This window comes from Culex pipiens, chromosome 2 (assembly GCF_016801865.2).
Source record: "Culex pipiens pallens isolate TS chromosome 2, TS_CPP_V2, whole genome shotgun sequence".
In the NCBI taxonomy this organism is placed as follows: domain Eukaryota; kingdom Metazoa; phylum Arthropoda; class Insecta; order Diptera; family Culicidae; genus Culex; species Culex pipiens.
In genome coordinates, this window is record NC_068938.1 from 53,554,198 (window position 1) to 53,567,679 (window position 13,482).

At 47.7% G+C, this 13,482-nt stretch overlaps 1 protein-coding gene across 2 annotated transcripts; it reads right to left on the reverse strand.

The window, feature by feature from the left end:
• Positions 1-7,272: 7,272 nt before the first annotated feature.
• On the reverse strand, positions 7,273-13,482 carry LOC120430517 (ring canal kelch homolog). 2 transcript variants are annotated; one of them, XM_039595627.2, is made up of 5 exons: positions 13,041-13,480; positions 12,551-12,703; positions 12,074-12,475; positions 11,891-11,987; positions 7,273-11,831 (listed from the first exon to the last, which is right to left on the reverse strand). In XM_039595627.2, exons 1-5 carry the CDS (start codon positions 13,133-13,135, stop codon positions 8,325-8,327), a joined length of 4,254 nt encoding a protein of 1,417 aa, XP_039451561.2. In that variant the 5' UTR covers positions 13,136-13,480; the 3' UTR covers positions 7,273-8,324. The 2 variants fall into 2 exon arrangements, with proteins under 2 accessions (XP_039451561.2, XP_039451562.1); XM_039595628.1 differs by having other exon boundaries at positions 10,704-11,831; positions 13,041-13,482.

Consider the following 13,482-nt stretch of genomic DNA (forward strand, 5'->3'; position numbering starts at 1 on the left):
ACCGTGATCATATGACGCATTCTGGGGTGCCCACTTAATACAGTAAGTTTAACCCGAATGTAAACACCGGTCGTTGATATTCAAGGGTCCCGCAGTGGACCACCGACGAGGAGTCGTTTTGTTGGGGGAACTTCGGATGAAGTTCACTTACGCGCGCAGATCATGCCTCCTGCCTGCGGTACTTGCTGTATGCTTAGCGTAAATATGCTGCAATTACTTCAGAGCAAGGGAAAGGCCATTTTTATTTGAGAAACGCAAATAAATCATTCAAAATCAAGGACTCGTTCCTAACGCGGCATGTGGTTAGCACATCTGCATGTAGCAGTGGCAATATTTGAATGTTATGAATTGTCTAAATAACTTAATCATAACATATTTTTTGAGGAAAACAAATCAGCACTACTTTCAAAAGTGTGTTTTTAGAAATTTTCTCAAATAAGTTTCGCCTGAGTTTTCTATCCCAAGCAACACACTTTGTCAGATAAACGTATTTCCTAACTGGTTGTATAACCGATTGGCCTCGTTACCACAACTTGTTCTACAACTTCTGTGCATTGGAAAAAGCGCACTTTTTTCTGTTGTATAACTTGCCAGAATAAGATGCAAGTTATCAGAGTAAGTTGTACAAATGTATTTGACAACACTGTGCTAGCTAACAAGAGATTCAACGGAAAAAAGGGGGCGTGGTTAACGGTTGTGCTGTCAAATCAAAGCGCACACTGAAAAGGAAAGATAGATTGAAAACAGTTGTCTAACCGTCACCCAACTTACATGTAAACAAATAGTTCTTATTAGAATTTCAATCAACGACGAAGCCAATAAAAATAGTGTCCCTGACTATTTTGGTACGCTTGTTTCTGCCCGATTTATTTAGAAAAAAATAGAAATTGCATGAAAAAAAACAATCCTTTCGCGTTCTCTAACTTTGATTCTGTTGAGTGTAGAATAAAAGTGCAATTTGCCTAACCCTAATTCACGGTGTACCGGAACTACCACACCTTACACTCCAAAACCTTGTCTCACACAAACGTCAGAATAAACATTCCAATCCGAACTACCAAACAGCAACCACGCGTTTTATTACTACTGCTAAGAGGTTACGGGCCGCAGCCATAACCTAGAAAGTTCGGGAAAAGTACGTGCGAAAAGTTTGGCGGAAAGTCGTGCGCGATGGGCGAAAAAGTTGAAACCGTCCGGATTCGGCAGTTCGATGGCAGCAACTTCAGCAACTGGAGTTACCGGGTCCTCCGGTACTTGAAGACGTTGGGACTGAGGCACTGCATCGAGAAGGCGGCCGAGGAGGAAGACTTTTGGAACGTTCCGGAAGGGGACGCGCAGGCGGCAGCCAAGGAGGTTTTGAAGGCACGGCGGATGAAGGAGGACGACCGGTGCGCGAACGCGCTCGTCGAGTTGGTCGCGGACAGTCACCTTGAGCACGTCAAGGGAAAGGAGAGCCCGAAGGAAATTTGGGACGGGCTGTGCGCAGTTTTCGAGCGGAAAAGCACCACGAACCGGTACCTGCTGAAGAAGCAGCTTCTGACGATGAAGTTCGACGAGAAGGAACCCCTGCAGGACCACTTTTTGAAATTCGACAAGCTGGTCCGGGAGCTGAAGGGTGCTGGTGCGAAAATGGACGAGGAGGACACGATCTGCCATCTGATGCTGACGATGCCGGATTCCTACGACACCGTCACGACGGCCATGAGCGTCATGTCGGACCAACTGACGATGGACGTCGTCCGGCGGAACTATCTGGATTTCGAGGCCAAGCAGAAGGGAAAGCGTGCAGAACAACAAACGGAAGACGCTGCTTTTGCGGGCCATTCGAAGCCGAAGTTCAAGTGTTTTTCCTGCGGCGGCGTCGGGCACAAGAAGAACCAGTGTCCGAAGCGGAACGACAAGAAGCCGGAACAGCGGAGGAAGCCGGAGCACAAGGCGAACCTGGGATCCAATCCCGTGTCGTTCGTGGCGGACGTGCAAGAAGTCGCGGCCGTGAGCTCGCGAGAAGATTCTCGATGGTATTTGGACAGCGGAGCTTCCGAGCATATGTCGAACGACAAGGAGATGTTCGAGAGCTTGCAGGAGTTGGAGGATCCGGTGGTGATACAAACTGCGAAGGCCGGAATCAACCTGCTGGCTCGGCACAAGGGCCGGGTGAATGTCCAATCCACGGTTGGTGGCGAAACGATCGAGATCGCGATAGAGGATGTGCTGTTTATCCCGGAGCTCACCCTCAACCTGTTGTCGCTGCGACGCCTCGAAAACAGCGGCAAGAAAGTGATCTTCTACGAAGGAAAAATCTTCGTCGAGCGAGACGGGGACGTCGTTGCCACCGGAAGACAGTACGGCAAGCTGTACGCCATGGATTTTCGGCGCCGGGAATCCGACGGACAAGCGATGATGTCTGGCCGGGTGTGCCGGAAGTTGGAGCTGTGGCATCACAGATTCGGCCACTTGGGGAACGAGAATCTACAGAAGCTCGTGCGGAAGCAGATGGTCGACGGCATGGACATCGCGGAGATTGAGAACGGTGCTGAGAAGGTGATCTGCGAGTGCTGTATCTCCGGGAAGCAGACACGAGAACCGTTCCGGAAGTTGGTGGACAAGCGCGCTCGGCGTCCACTGGAAGTTGTGCACAGCGACGTCTGTGGCCCAGTCACACCCGTGACGTGGGACGGCAATGCGTATTTCGTAAGTTTCACTGACGATTTTACGCATCTGGCCGTTGTTTACCTGCTCAAGACCAAGGACGAAGTGCTGGAGAAGTTCGTCGAGTACGAAGCGATGGCCACGGCGTACTTCGGCAAGCGGATTTCACGACTCCGGTGTGACAACGGCGGTGAGTACACTGGCCATGCGATGCGGAGATTCTGCAAGTCGAAGGGCATCCAGTTGGAGACGACGGTTCCGTACACGCCGGAACAAAACGGATCGAGCGAGCGGCTCAACCGGACCGTCGTGGAGAAGGTGCGGGCAATGCTCGCGGCCAGCGGACTTCCGAGGAATCTGTGGGGCGAAGCTGTTTACACGGCGATCTACGTGCTGAACAGGAGTCCCAGCGTAGCGGTTGAAGGTGACGTCACTCCTTACGAGGCGTGGCACGGCAAGAAACCGGACGTGTCGATCCTGCGGGTTTTCGGCAGCGACTGCTACGCGCACGTGCCGAAGCAACGGCGCAAGAAGCTGGATTCGAAGACGGAGAAAGTGAAGTTCATGGGGTACGGGCCGACTGGATATCGAGTGTGGAACGGCCAGAAGATCTTCACTGCGCGAGATGTTGTGTTCAACGAGCTAGTGTTCACAAAAGATGAAGAAAAAGAAGAACACAGTGCAAGTGAAGAGCGGGTCGTTGTGGAGAAAAGTGTCGTTCGCCAGGTGGAACCAGTGCAGCAAGTCGAACCGGCGCGGCCGGTGGAACCAGCGCTGCCAGAAGATTCGGAGGCGGAGTCCGAGTACAACACTGGTGAAGAAAGTGCCGAAGAAGACGAAGTGGTTCCTGTCCCGGTACTGACGCCTGCTGGACCCAGTCCGCAACGTGACACTGAAGGAAGAGAAAAGCGTACGATTGTGCCCCCGGCATGGCATGCCGACTTCGACATGACCGTGTTTGCGCTGTGTGCTGAAGAGTACGTCGACGAGATTCCTTCGAGCGTCGGTGAGTTGCGGAAGCGACAGGATTGGCCGAAGTGGGAGCAAGCCATTCAGGAAGAGCTCACTTCGCTGGCGAAGAACGACACGTGGCGCTTGGTGGCGCCCCCTGACGGAGCGAGGATCGTCGACAACAAATGGGTGTTCAAAGTCAAGAAAAACGGTGACGGAACTGTGGAGAGGTACAAAGCAAGGCTCGTGGCACGTGGGTTCACTCAGCGGGCGGGCTTCGATTTCTCCGAAACGTACTCACCGGTGGCGAAGATGGCGACGTTGCGGATACTCTTGGCCCTGGCGAATCACGAAGGCTGGCATCTCCACCAAATGGATGTCAAGTGCGCCTTCCTGAACGGTTCGCTGGACGAGGACATCTACATGTGCCAGCCGCCTGGCTTTGAGAGGGGGAAGGACCTTGTTTGCAAGCTGAACAGATCAATCTATGGCTTGAAGCAATCCTCCAGGAACTGGAACCGACGATTCGACGACTACGTGACGAAGTTGGGGTTCAAGCGGAGCCAACACGATTTGTGCTTGTACCACTGGAGGGCGGATGGTGTCGTCACGTACATGCTGATCTACGTGGATGACATTTTGATCGCCGGGAACGACCTGAAGGCGATCCGGGCCCTGAAGGGTAAGCTGTCCACGGAGTTCGAGATGAAGGATATGGAGGAGGCCAAGATCTTTCTCGGACTGCGGATCGATCGTGACAGGAAGGCGGGATCGATGACCATCGATCAGAAGGCGTACACGCTGGGAGTTCTCAAGCGATTCGGCATGGAAAACTGCAAGTCTTCTCCAGTGCCGATGCAACCGCGCTTGAAGCTCGAGAGAGGTGATCCGAAGGAACTCACCGACAAGCCGTACAAGGAACTGGTCGGTTGCTTGATGTACTTGACCGTGACGTCTCGACCGGATATCTGTCCGGCGGTCAACTACTTCGCCAGTTTCCAAAGCAGTGCAACCGAGGAGCACTGGGTCCACTTGAAGCGCGTACTGCGGTACCTTCAAGGGACGCTGGACTACAAGCTGGTCTACCAGCGAACGGATTCGGCGGTCGGAGTCGAAGCTTTTGCGGACGCTGATTGGGGGAACGACCCCACCGACAGGAAGTCCGTGTCCGGGTTCGTGCTCAAGCTGCACGGCCAAACCGTGAACTGGTCGACGCGCAAGCAAACTTCTGTGGCGTTGTCGTCGACGGAAGCCGAGCTGATGTCACTTTGCCAAGCAAGCTGCGAGGTGATGTGGATGCTGAACCTGCTGGCGTCCATCGAGTACGAGGTGCCCCATCCGGTCACCGTCTACGAGGACAATCAGCCATGCATCTCTGTCACGGCTGATCCACGCAAGCTGAAGAGGATGAAGCACATCGACGTCCAGTATCGGTTCGTGAAAGAGCTGATCGACAACGGTAAGCTGCGTCTGCAGTACCTATCAACGGAGGAGCAAGTCGCCGATCTCATGACGAAGGGATTAGCGGCACCACGATTCAAGAAGCTGAGGGAGATGCTAGGAATAGCAAATTGAGGCGGGATGTTGAGTGTAGAATAAAAGTGCAATTTGCCTAACCCTAATTCACGGTGTACCGGAACTACCACACCTTACACTCCAAAACCTTGTCTCACACAAACGTCAGAATAAACATTCCAATCCGAACTACCAAACAGCAACCACGCGTTTTATTACTACTGCTAAGAGATTCTTGTGAAACCCTCTTCATGTCAAACTTTTAGATTTTCCTTTTTTGATGAACTTCGTCTTTCCCAAGATTCGATCCGATGACTTCGACGATTTGTTGTTATCTCCACGGCAGGTCCAGGCGCGCTTCCACATCTCTCCACGAGGCTTCATAGTAAACAAGCTGGCCTAAACGTCAATAAGAAGGCTGCTGTCAACTTTGTTATACAGCAGTGAGCTATACAACTTAACTCCAGAAAAGGCTGTCATTGGAAATTAAGTTATATAAGTTTGTTTTAAGTCAGTTTTTATAACTCCAATATACAACTTAGTTATAACAAACCGTTTCAACTGGCATTTCTATTACCGTACCACGGAGCAACATTGAAATCGGTGTGATTTTAATTTGTTATTTTCTCTATCATGAACTCCATAAGCTGACATTTTTGTAGCTTTTACCGGCAATATTTTTTCAAACTAATCGGTAACAATTAAAATTATTGCAATCTTCGATAAATAAACAATATTGAAACTCTAAATACCTCTAAATACAAATTTACACCACCTAACAACACGCAATGTCAAGTTGAATATGTTTGTTGATTATCAGTCATATAACTTATTCTCCAATAACATTTGTGTAACAAAGCGAGAAAACCTAAGGTTATTTATAGAATTATTGGCCACGCCCATTTTTCAGAAGATGCCGTCACATGACAAGTTAGATAAGCAGTGAAACAAACAGTGCAATATTATTCTTATTCAACAAACTGTTTTCGAGGAAAACATTGCAGATGACGGAACAGCATCTTGGCATATCAGCATTTTGACGTTTAATTACAGCTCATAAAAAGCGTTTTTGACTGAAATCAAGTGATAAATACCTCAAACGGAAGTGAGCAAGCAAGTTTCTATCGAAGGTGATCGAAAATAAGTTGTTTAAACAGTGTAAATCAGCAAATTGGATGGAGTTAGGAGCGAGTGCTAAACCTCCCAAATAGGTGAGAATTTTCTCCATGTTGTGTTTTAAAGTTGGAAAAGAGTGAAGTTGACTGTGTTTTAACACTTTTGTGGCACAAAACACGATAGTTACATAAGTAAGATATACAAGCAGTGAAACAAACTGTTATTTAAGTTATGTTCAGATTTTGTCTCGTATGTTTAATAAAAACAATTGTCTAACTATTACTCAACAGTCGACAAGTTATGAGTGCTACATGGGTATTTTTGGGATGCTAAAAGATTTATTCAAAAATCGTTATAAAACACAACATCAACTTAAAAACACAAAAGACAGCACAAACCGATATTCTAAGCTTCTGGATAATTTTTTTAAATATTTTGGATTTTTTGACAGTAGCTTTACTGCTTGAAGCTGCTATTTAGATTTAAGGCTTAAATTGAATCTGTGTCATTGCAGTGGAGTTTTACGAAATTACTTCTTATAAATGTTGGACTCATACTTAAAAAATAATCATTTTGCTACTTGTTCAATAACCCAACTCACCATTTTTGAATTGATGTCAGTAAAACTTTTCAGTTTCATCAAGGTAGAATAGATTTGAGCTTCCTCCAATTAATAGAATTGAATTCGAGTGAATTCCTTTCCAATAAATTAAACTGTAAATTTCGGGTACCAATAGTACGGAATAATCTTACGCAACCATGCGCACCCTCTTATTTTTGCTACCTCCGTATATAAACCTGGGTACGCATGGTTGCTCAAGATGATTCCGTACTGCTTATACCCACAATTAACAAATTTATTTTATGGCTGCTGAAAAGTACTTTTTAGTACTGTTAGTTTTGGTGAAAAGTTGGACTTTTCATCCTTCAAGAATGACAGCATAAGCAGTTTCATAATGGAATTTCAAAAAGAACTATTTCAGTCAAGTTTGTTGGCATTTTGTCATCCAAAAGATCAATTGAATAAAAAAAAGCACCGTCAACTGTTAAATCCATTTATTTGTTCATCGATTTAGTGAGATTTGATGCATCAATTGATCATTTTCCGTAGGGGAAAGGGGAATAAGACTATATCTGTAAATGACTCACAGTTACCACAACTCCAACCGCTATCCCTATTCGTTTCCATTTCGTTAATGTTCCTTAGTGTTGTGATACGTGCTTGCAAATGCTAAACAATAGTTATGTTAATTGTGTATAACTTTTAAATTCTGTTCCTTCAAGGATTGACAAGGGTTAAATATGTCGGTGCCATTATCCTGTTCTAATTATATTTCCTGCTACTCCATCAACTACAAAAGTACATGTTGCGAATAGTGGTTTCACTTTTTTGTAACGTTTTTACGAGATAAAATAAGATCCGATAGGTCTCACCATTACTGGATTTGTACTGAAATTATGCTTCATTGTGTGTGTGTGTGTTTTCTTTTTTCGTGATCATGTGCTTCGTTTCATTCTTTGCTTCAAATTGACTGGCGCTAACGGAATCATTTCTGAAATTTTGGTATGTGTGCAGTAGTGAGTTAGTAAAAAGTGTCCTTACTTAGTAACAAAAGCAAAACAAACGAGTGACTTTTTTCCTTGGGATAGGCCATGCCAGTGCGAAAAATAGCTAACTTTTGTTCATTACATCAATAACGTTACGGTATTGTTCGTTTGCTAATGATATTTTGTTGATACATTCTATTAGACCTACCACAGATGTGTAACATGTCTTTGCTTGTAACTTTTAAAACTAAAGTCTTGACTTACTAGTTGGTAAATGCTTCTAATTCAATGGAAAATTAGTTTTGCCAATGTAAATGCTAACTTCGTTCGAATTGATTAGTTTTAAAGGATAGTGCTGCTGTAAAAAGTCACATGCGTGTATAAAAGAATAAATAGGGTCTATAATAAATATTGAGCAAGAAGGGATCAAACAGACTAAAGGGTAAAAAATTGCCACAGATTAAAAAGAAAGGAGGTGCCTCAACAAATTGGCAACAGTCCGTTTTGAAAGAGTGTTAAAAGCCTCAAGAAAGTGCGATCAAGTTTTAGATAGCTTCAATATTTTCGTCATTGTCATTGTCGTCGTCCGATGCCAGTGATTCTGCTGCGTTTTCTTCAAAGTTTGAAGATTCAGAGGTTTCCATCGACGATGTTGGCTCTTTGTCCTTGCCACAATCCTTATCTCCACCCGCTGCATGCTCTGCAACTTCTACAAACGGACCACAGCAGCTGCTGCTGCTTTCCTCAGCCGAACCTCCACCGTCAGTTGCGATCGAGTCCATGACGTAATTTTCCGAATCGGATGAAGAAGAAACGGGTACTTCCTCCTTCTCGTGCTGAACCGGCGATACCGACGATTCTTTGCTCTTTGGCGGTGATGCCGAGTTTGATCTGGAAGTGGAAGCCGTTCCCGAATCGTTGACCACAATTGTCGGGGTGGGTTTCGGAGAGTCACGCGAAAATTCCCGACTGGGACCAGGTCTTTCATTGTCATGCTGGTAATCCACCGATCGGAACGTACCATCGGTAATGCGACGAATTTCCCGTGGACGAGGAATGCCATTTGGGAGACCGCCGGCCGCTGGTCGGAAACTGTTATCTTCAAAGTTGAATGCCCAGTTGCGGAACGGATCGCTAGCTCCCGCTCGATCCTCCCTTCTAGACGATGAATGCGAAGGACTTTCCGATCGGGCGCGGTTGGTATTCGTCAGGGTGGGTCGACCTCCAGCGTAGTCCACCCGTCCGGAGGGTGAATCGACGGGAACATTTTCGTACTCGTGTTCGCGCAATCGAGACAACTGTGGAGTATTTCTCAACACGCGTGGGTAACTTCCATTCATGGTTGGATATTCTCGAGCGGGTGGAATGTAATCCCCATACTCATGCGAACGCATCTCAGCTTGGCCGTCCAAGCGCATAAGCTCCTGGTGATTGGTAGCACTTCCGCATCCATCACAGTTGCGAGAAAACATGAAATTAAAATCAATAAACTTGTAATCGGGTGGTGTTTGGCCAACCCACATCGGGAGCCACTTATTCACCAGCAACCACTGCAGGGAAGGTTTGGTCACACGATTCGCCTGGAGGTCGCCGTCAGCTTGCTCAGCAGAACTGGTTTGATTTTCTTTCTTCAACTTGTTCCTGATCTTCGGTATCGTTCCGGTAATCTTTTGGGTTGCGGTGGATGAAGATGGACCGGCTGTAGTTGCCGGAGTTCCGCCAACTGCTCCAGCAACTGCATCGCCGTTACTTGCCTGAGCGGTGGCAGCATTGGCCGCATTTTGGGCACCATTTTTGCTTATGTTGTTCATCGATTGAGAATTTTCGCCACCCAAGCAACTGAAGAAACTTTTAACATTCACAGACGACGTATCTTTGCCCGTGTTTGGTTGATTGTTGTTCGATTGATTTAATCTTATGTGTCCAACGGTACCGAGATGACTATGTCCCAACACCGCGTAATGTCCTCCCAAGCTGTAGTGGTCAATATTTCCACAAGATGAGCTCAAATGACGCTCGATGCGTCCCACACCGTGTCCAATGACATCTAGTCGACCGAACAGTCCCCGGTTCGATGGACCAGCTCCGGCTCCAAACGAGCCCGTATTCTGGTAGGCAGGTTCTTCACGAACACGTTCGTAAACATTATCATGTTTGGCAAAGTTGTTTTGATTTTGGTATCGATAGTATTGGTAGGACTCGGTATCATCGAAGCTCCGCTGACGTGGAGTTCGCATCGAGTTGGGTGCGCATCGCGGACGATTCAGGTCCAAATGGAGATTCTGGTAACGTGGAGCTGAACCGAACGATTGCTGGTTCTGGTAGTAGTTGTTACGTGGAACGGCGCCTCCTCCGCGGGGCACATCGTAGCCGGCAGTACGGTCGTAAAGTTCGTTTCGGTAGGCAAGTGGATGGTACTGTTGTTGCATCTGAAGCATGCTTGGCGGTGGTGGTGGACAAGACCCAAGCGGTTGCATGTTGTTACGGAGTCCCAGGCCCAGAGGTGGGGCCGAAGACGGACCAGGTTGGGGAGGGTTCATCTGTTGGACGTTATGGAGAGGCTGTGGAATGATACCAGAAGGGTTTTGGGCAACTGCAGGGGCAACCGGAACGACGCCAGCATTTGCAGCGGCAGCAGCGTATTGTTCAATTGACTCGTAAATGTTTTCGTAATGAACGTTATTGTTATTATTGTTGTTGTTATTATTGTTATTGTTGCTGTTGTTATTGTTATTACCATTGTTGTTGTTGGGTTGAATATAACCGGCAGCTCCCGCTTCAGAGTTGAGTCCTTCGGCTTGACTATTTTCGTCGTCGTTGCTTTGGTTAGCTTGGCTATTATTTGCTGCACTTCCAATAATCGAACAATTTGCATATCTTGAGCTGCTTGCTGCTGTGACGGCGGAAGCGCCCTGCTGTTCGCTTCACATGGGCTTATCTATCATAGCTACTCCCGCATAGCTACGGCCAATGCTCATCGAGGCCGGAAGGAGACGCCAGCTGTTGGTTTCAGGAGTGTACACTTCAACCGACGCTAGATTTGAGCTTCCATCGTCTCCTCCGACCACAAACAACATGCCCTTGTGAGCAACCACTCCAGCATTACGTCGGCAGAATGCCATATCGGCCACTTTGTGCCACATGTTGGTCTCCGCGTTGTACGCTTCAACCGATTTTCTGACTAACGGACCATCATGTCCACCGACGGCATACAAAATATTGTCCAGCACTCCAACGCCGGCACCACTTCGACGGTCCGACATCTCGGCAATCTGAGTCCAGGTATCGGTCGCTGCATTGTACCGTTCAACAGAAGACAAGCACTGCCTTGAGGCACCATCATATCCACCAACGGCGTACAACAGTCCATTAACTACACCAACACCCACCGAGCTACGCCTGGTCGACATTGAGGCTATCAATCTCCATTCCTGGGTACGCGGATCAAACATCTCCGCCGAGCTTAGCCCAGATGATCCATCGAATCCACCAACGGCAAAAATACAATTATTCAACACCGCGACACCAAGCGTCGACCGTCGAGCCTCCATGCTGTTACAGGTTGTCCACTGGTCCTGCACGGGATCGTAAACGTCAACCGTACGAACTCTCAGTGACCCATTGAAGCCTCCAATCGCATAAACCTTATCACCCAAAACAGCCAACCCAGCACGGCACCGTCTAGTGGGCATCTCAGCCACCTGGTACCAACGCTCCTCACGCAGATCGTAACACTCGACCGAGCGAATCGCCTTCGGTGCCTGTCCTCCGATGACGAGCAGCACCTTCGGCAAACCTACCGGCTGTCGAGGAATGGTACGCGGTGTTTTGAAGGTGGATTTTTGCTCGCCCTTCAGCAAGTGATATTTGAGGGCCTCAATGATGAAATCCTTGCACTGAAGGTCACCCTTGAGCAGTTGTTCCTTCTCAACCCGCTGGACGAGATATTCCTGCGAGAGCAATGGCAGCCGGACGTGCTCCATGAGGTCCGCCAGAAAAGACTGACGAGTGGCGATGTCGTACTGAAGCCAGGTGATGACGCATTCGTACACCTACGAAAAGGTACGGGGTTTGAAAATCGTGAAGTTAGAATCCACAGAATATGACATACCTTCTCTTCGGAAGGAACCGACAAGCGATCACTTTTGATTAAATTAACAACTTGTTCACTTGTGAGATTCAAGAATTCGTCAAACTGAACCACCTCCCTAAAATTTAATAAGGTAGACTTGTTAAAAGATCTAATTGGATATTTTTGGGCATTTGGAAATCAAAACACAGACGCAATACTTACGAAAAGTGTTGTTCGATATAGGTTTCAGCGTAGTTCAGCAGATCGATGCACCCGTGGATGTCGGCAAAGTCCCGAATACCCAGGCAGTTGCTCGGATCGAGCTGAGTCTGCAGATAATCACAGCAAGCATCACGCACGTCGGTCAGCTGCAGCAGGTTGGCCGCCGTCAGCAGAACCTGCACATTGTCCTCGGTAACTTCAACGACCGAAGTGTAAACGTACTCGATCAGAAGCTGCAGAGCCCGGTGGTCGACACCCTGCAGCGTAATCCGATCCTGGCGGCTTTCCTCGAAGCCCGTAAACATGGCGTAAAAGTACGGACTGCACGAGGCCAGCACCATCTTGTGGGCCGGAATCTCAATGCCATCCGCCACCAGTATCACATCGCAGAGCAGGTTTTGTCTGTCAAGTTTGGGAAGGGGAAAGTGTGTAGAACAATGGGATGTTCGTGAGAACTAATGGGAATTGTGTGCTTACTCTCGCATATTATTCATGGCGTCAAATGATCGCTGGGTGTGCACATTGTTGCGATAGGCTCCAACAGATTTGTCCTTTCCATTCGGTCTGGGCAGTTGCTTCTGGGAACTTTCATCCAGCGAGTTCTGGCTAGCGTAGCGGACCAGAATACAACTAAAATGGAGAGAAAATCGTGTAGATCGTTTGACAAACTTGAGCAATTCCCAGATAAATTCTGTTAAGAGACTACATTTCCGGGTTTTGCATACAATGGCAAATAAGCGCGAATGCGTAATGGAACAACCTTGTTTCAGTTTCGTTTTCTCAAGACCTCGCATCAGCAACGAGATCTTGCGATACATATCTCGTACCAAAACATCAACAAACGCAGTTTCCATCCATTCATCTCACTAGTACAACAGCAAAAATGTAAACATCACTAGTGAGATGATGAGCAGAATCGATTTTGGGCATCCCTCACCCTCTCACCCAGCATAATAATCGTGCCTACCTTCCTCGCTCCATCGTCCCCTCGGCTGCCGAGTTCTGGCTACTTCCAGTGTTGCTGTTGTGGCTATGGCTTAGGTTGTGCATGATATTCAGCATACACCACCGACGACAACCAACGCGTCCAACAGCCTGCTACAACTACCCCCTAAATCTCAAGGCTCAAAGCGCTTCCAGGTGCTCTGCCCCGTTCGATGTCTCGTTCACCTCGCTCACTGTCGTCGAACAATGGCGACGGCTACAGCTGAAGTGAAAAACAGCTCTGCACGAACTACGCACATGCCCTGGACTGCAAACCGGATCGCAAACAACGGCACGCACTGTGACCTACTGGCCGCGTACGGGTTCGTCACGGTAAAGTTCCATTTCGGTGGAAAATTTCACTTTTTTCACGTCGCAACCAATCCCGTGGCCATATCAGACTGGCGAAAACAAAAAACAAACTT

What these genes read in the sequence shown, in the direction of transcription:
- LOC120430517 (XM_039595628.1), bottom strand. Translation starts at nt 13,135, where the DNA reads ATGCTGAATATCATGCACAACCTAAGCCATAGCCACAACAGCAACACT. An exon ending in TATATCGAACAACACTTTTC is followed by an intron (nt 11,988 to 12,073) that starts GTAAGTATTGCG and finishes ATTAAATTTTAG; the next exon opens with GGAGGTGGTTCAGTTTGACG. An exon ending in CGGTTCCTTCCGAAGAGAAG is followed by an intron (nt 11,832 to 11,890) that starts GTATGTCATATT and finishes ACCTTTTCGTAG; the next exon opens with GTGTACGAATGCGTCATCAC.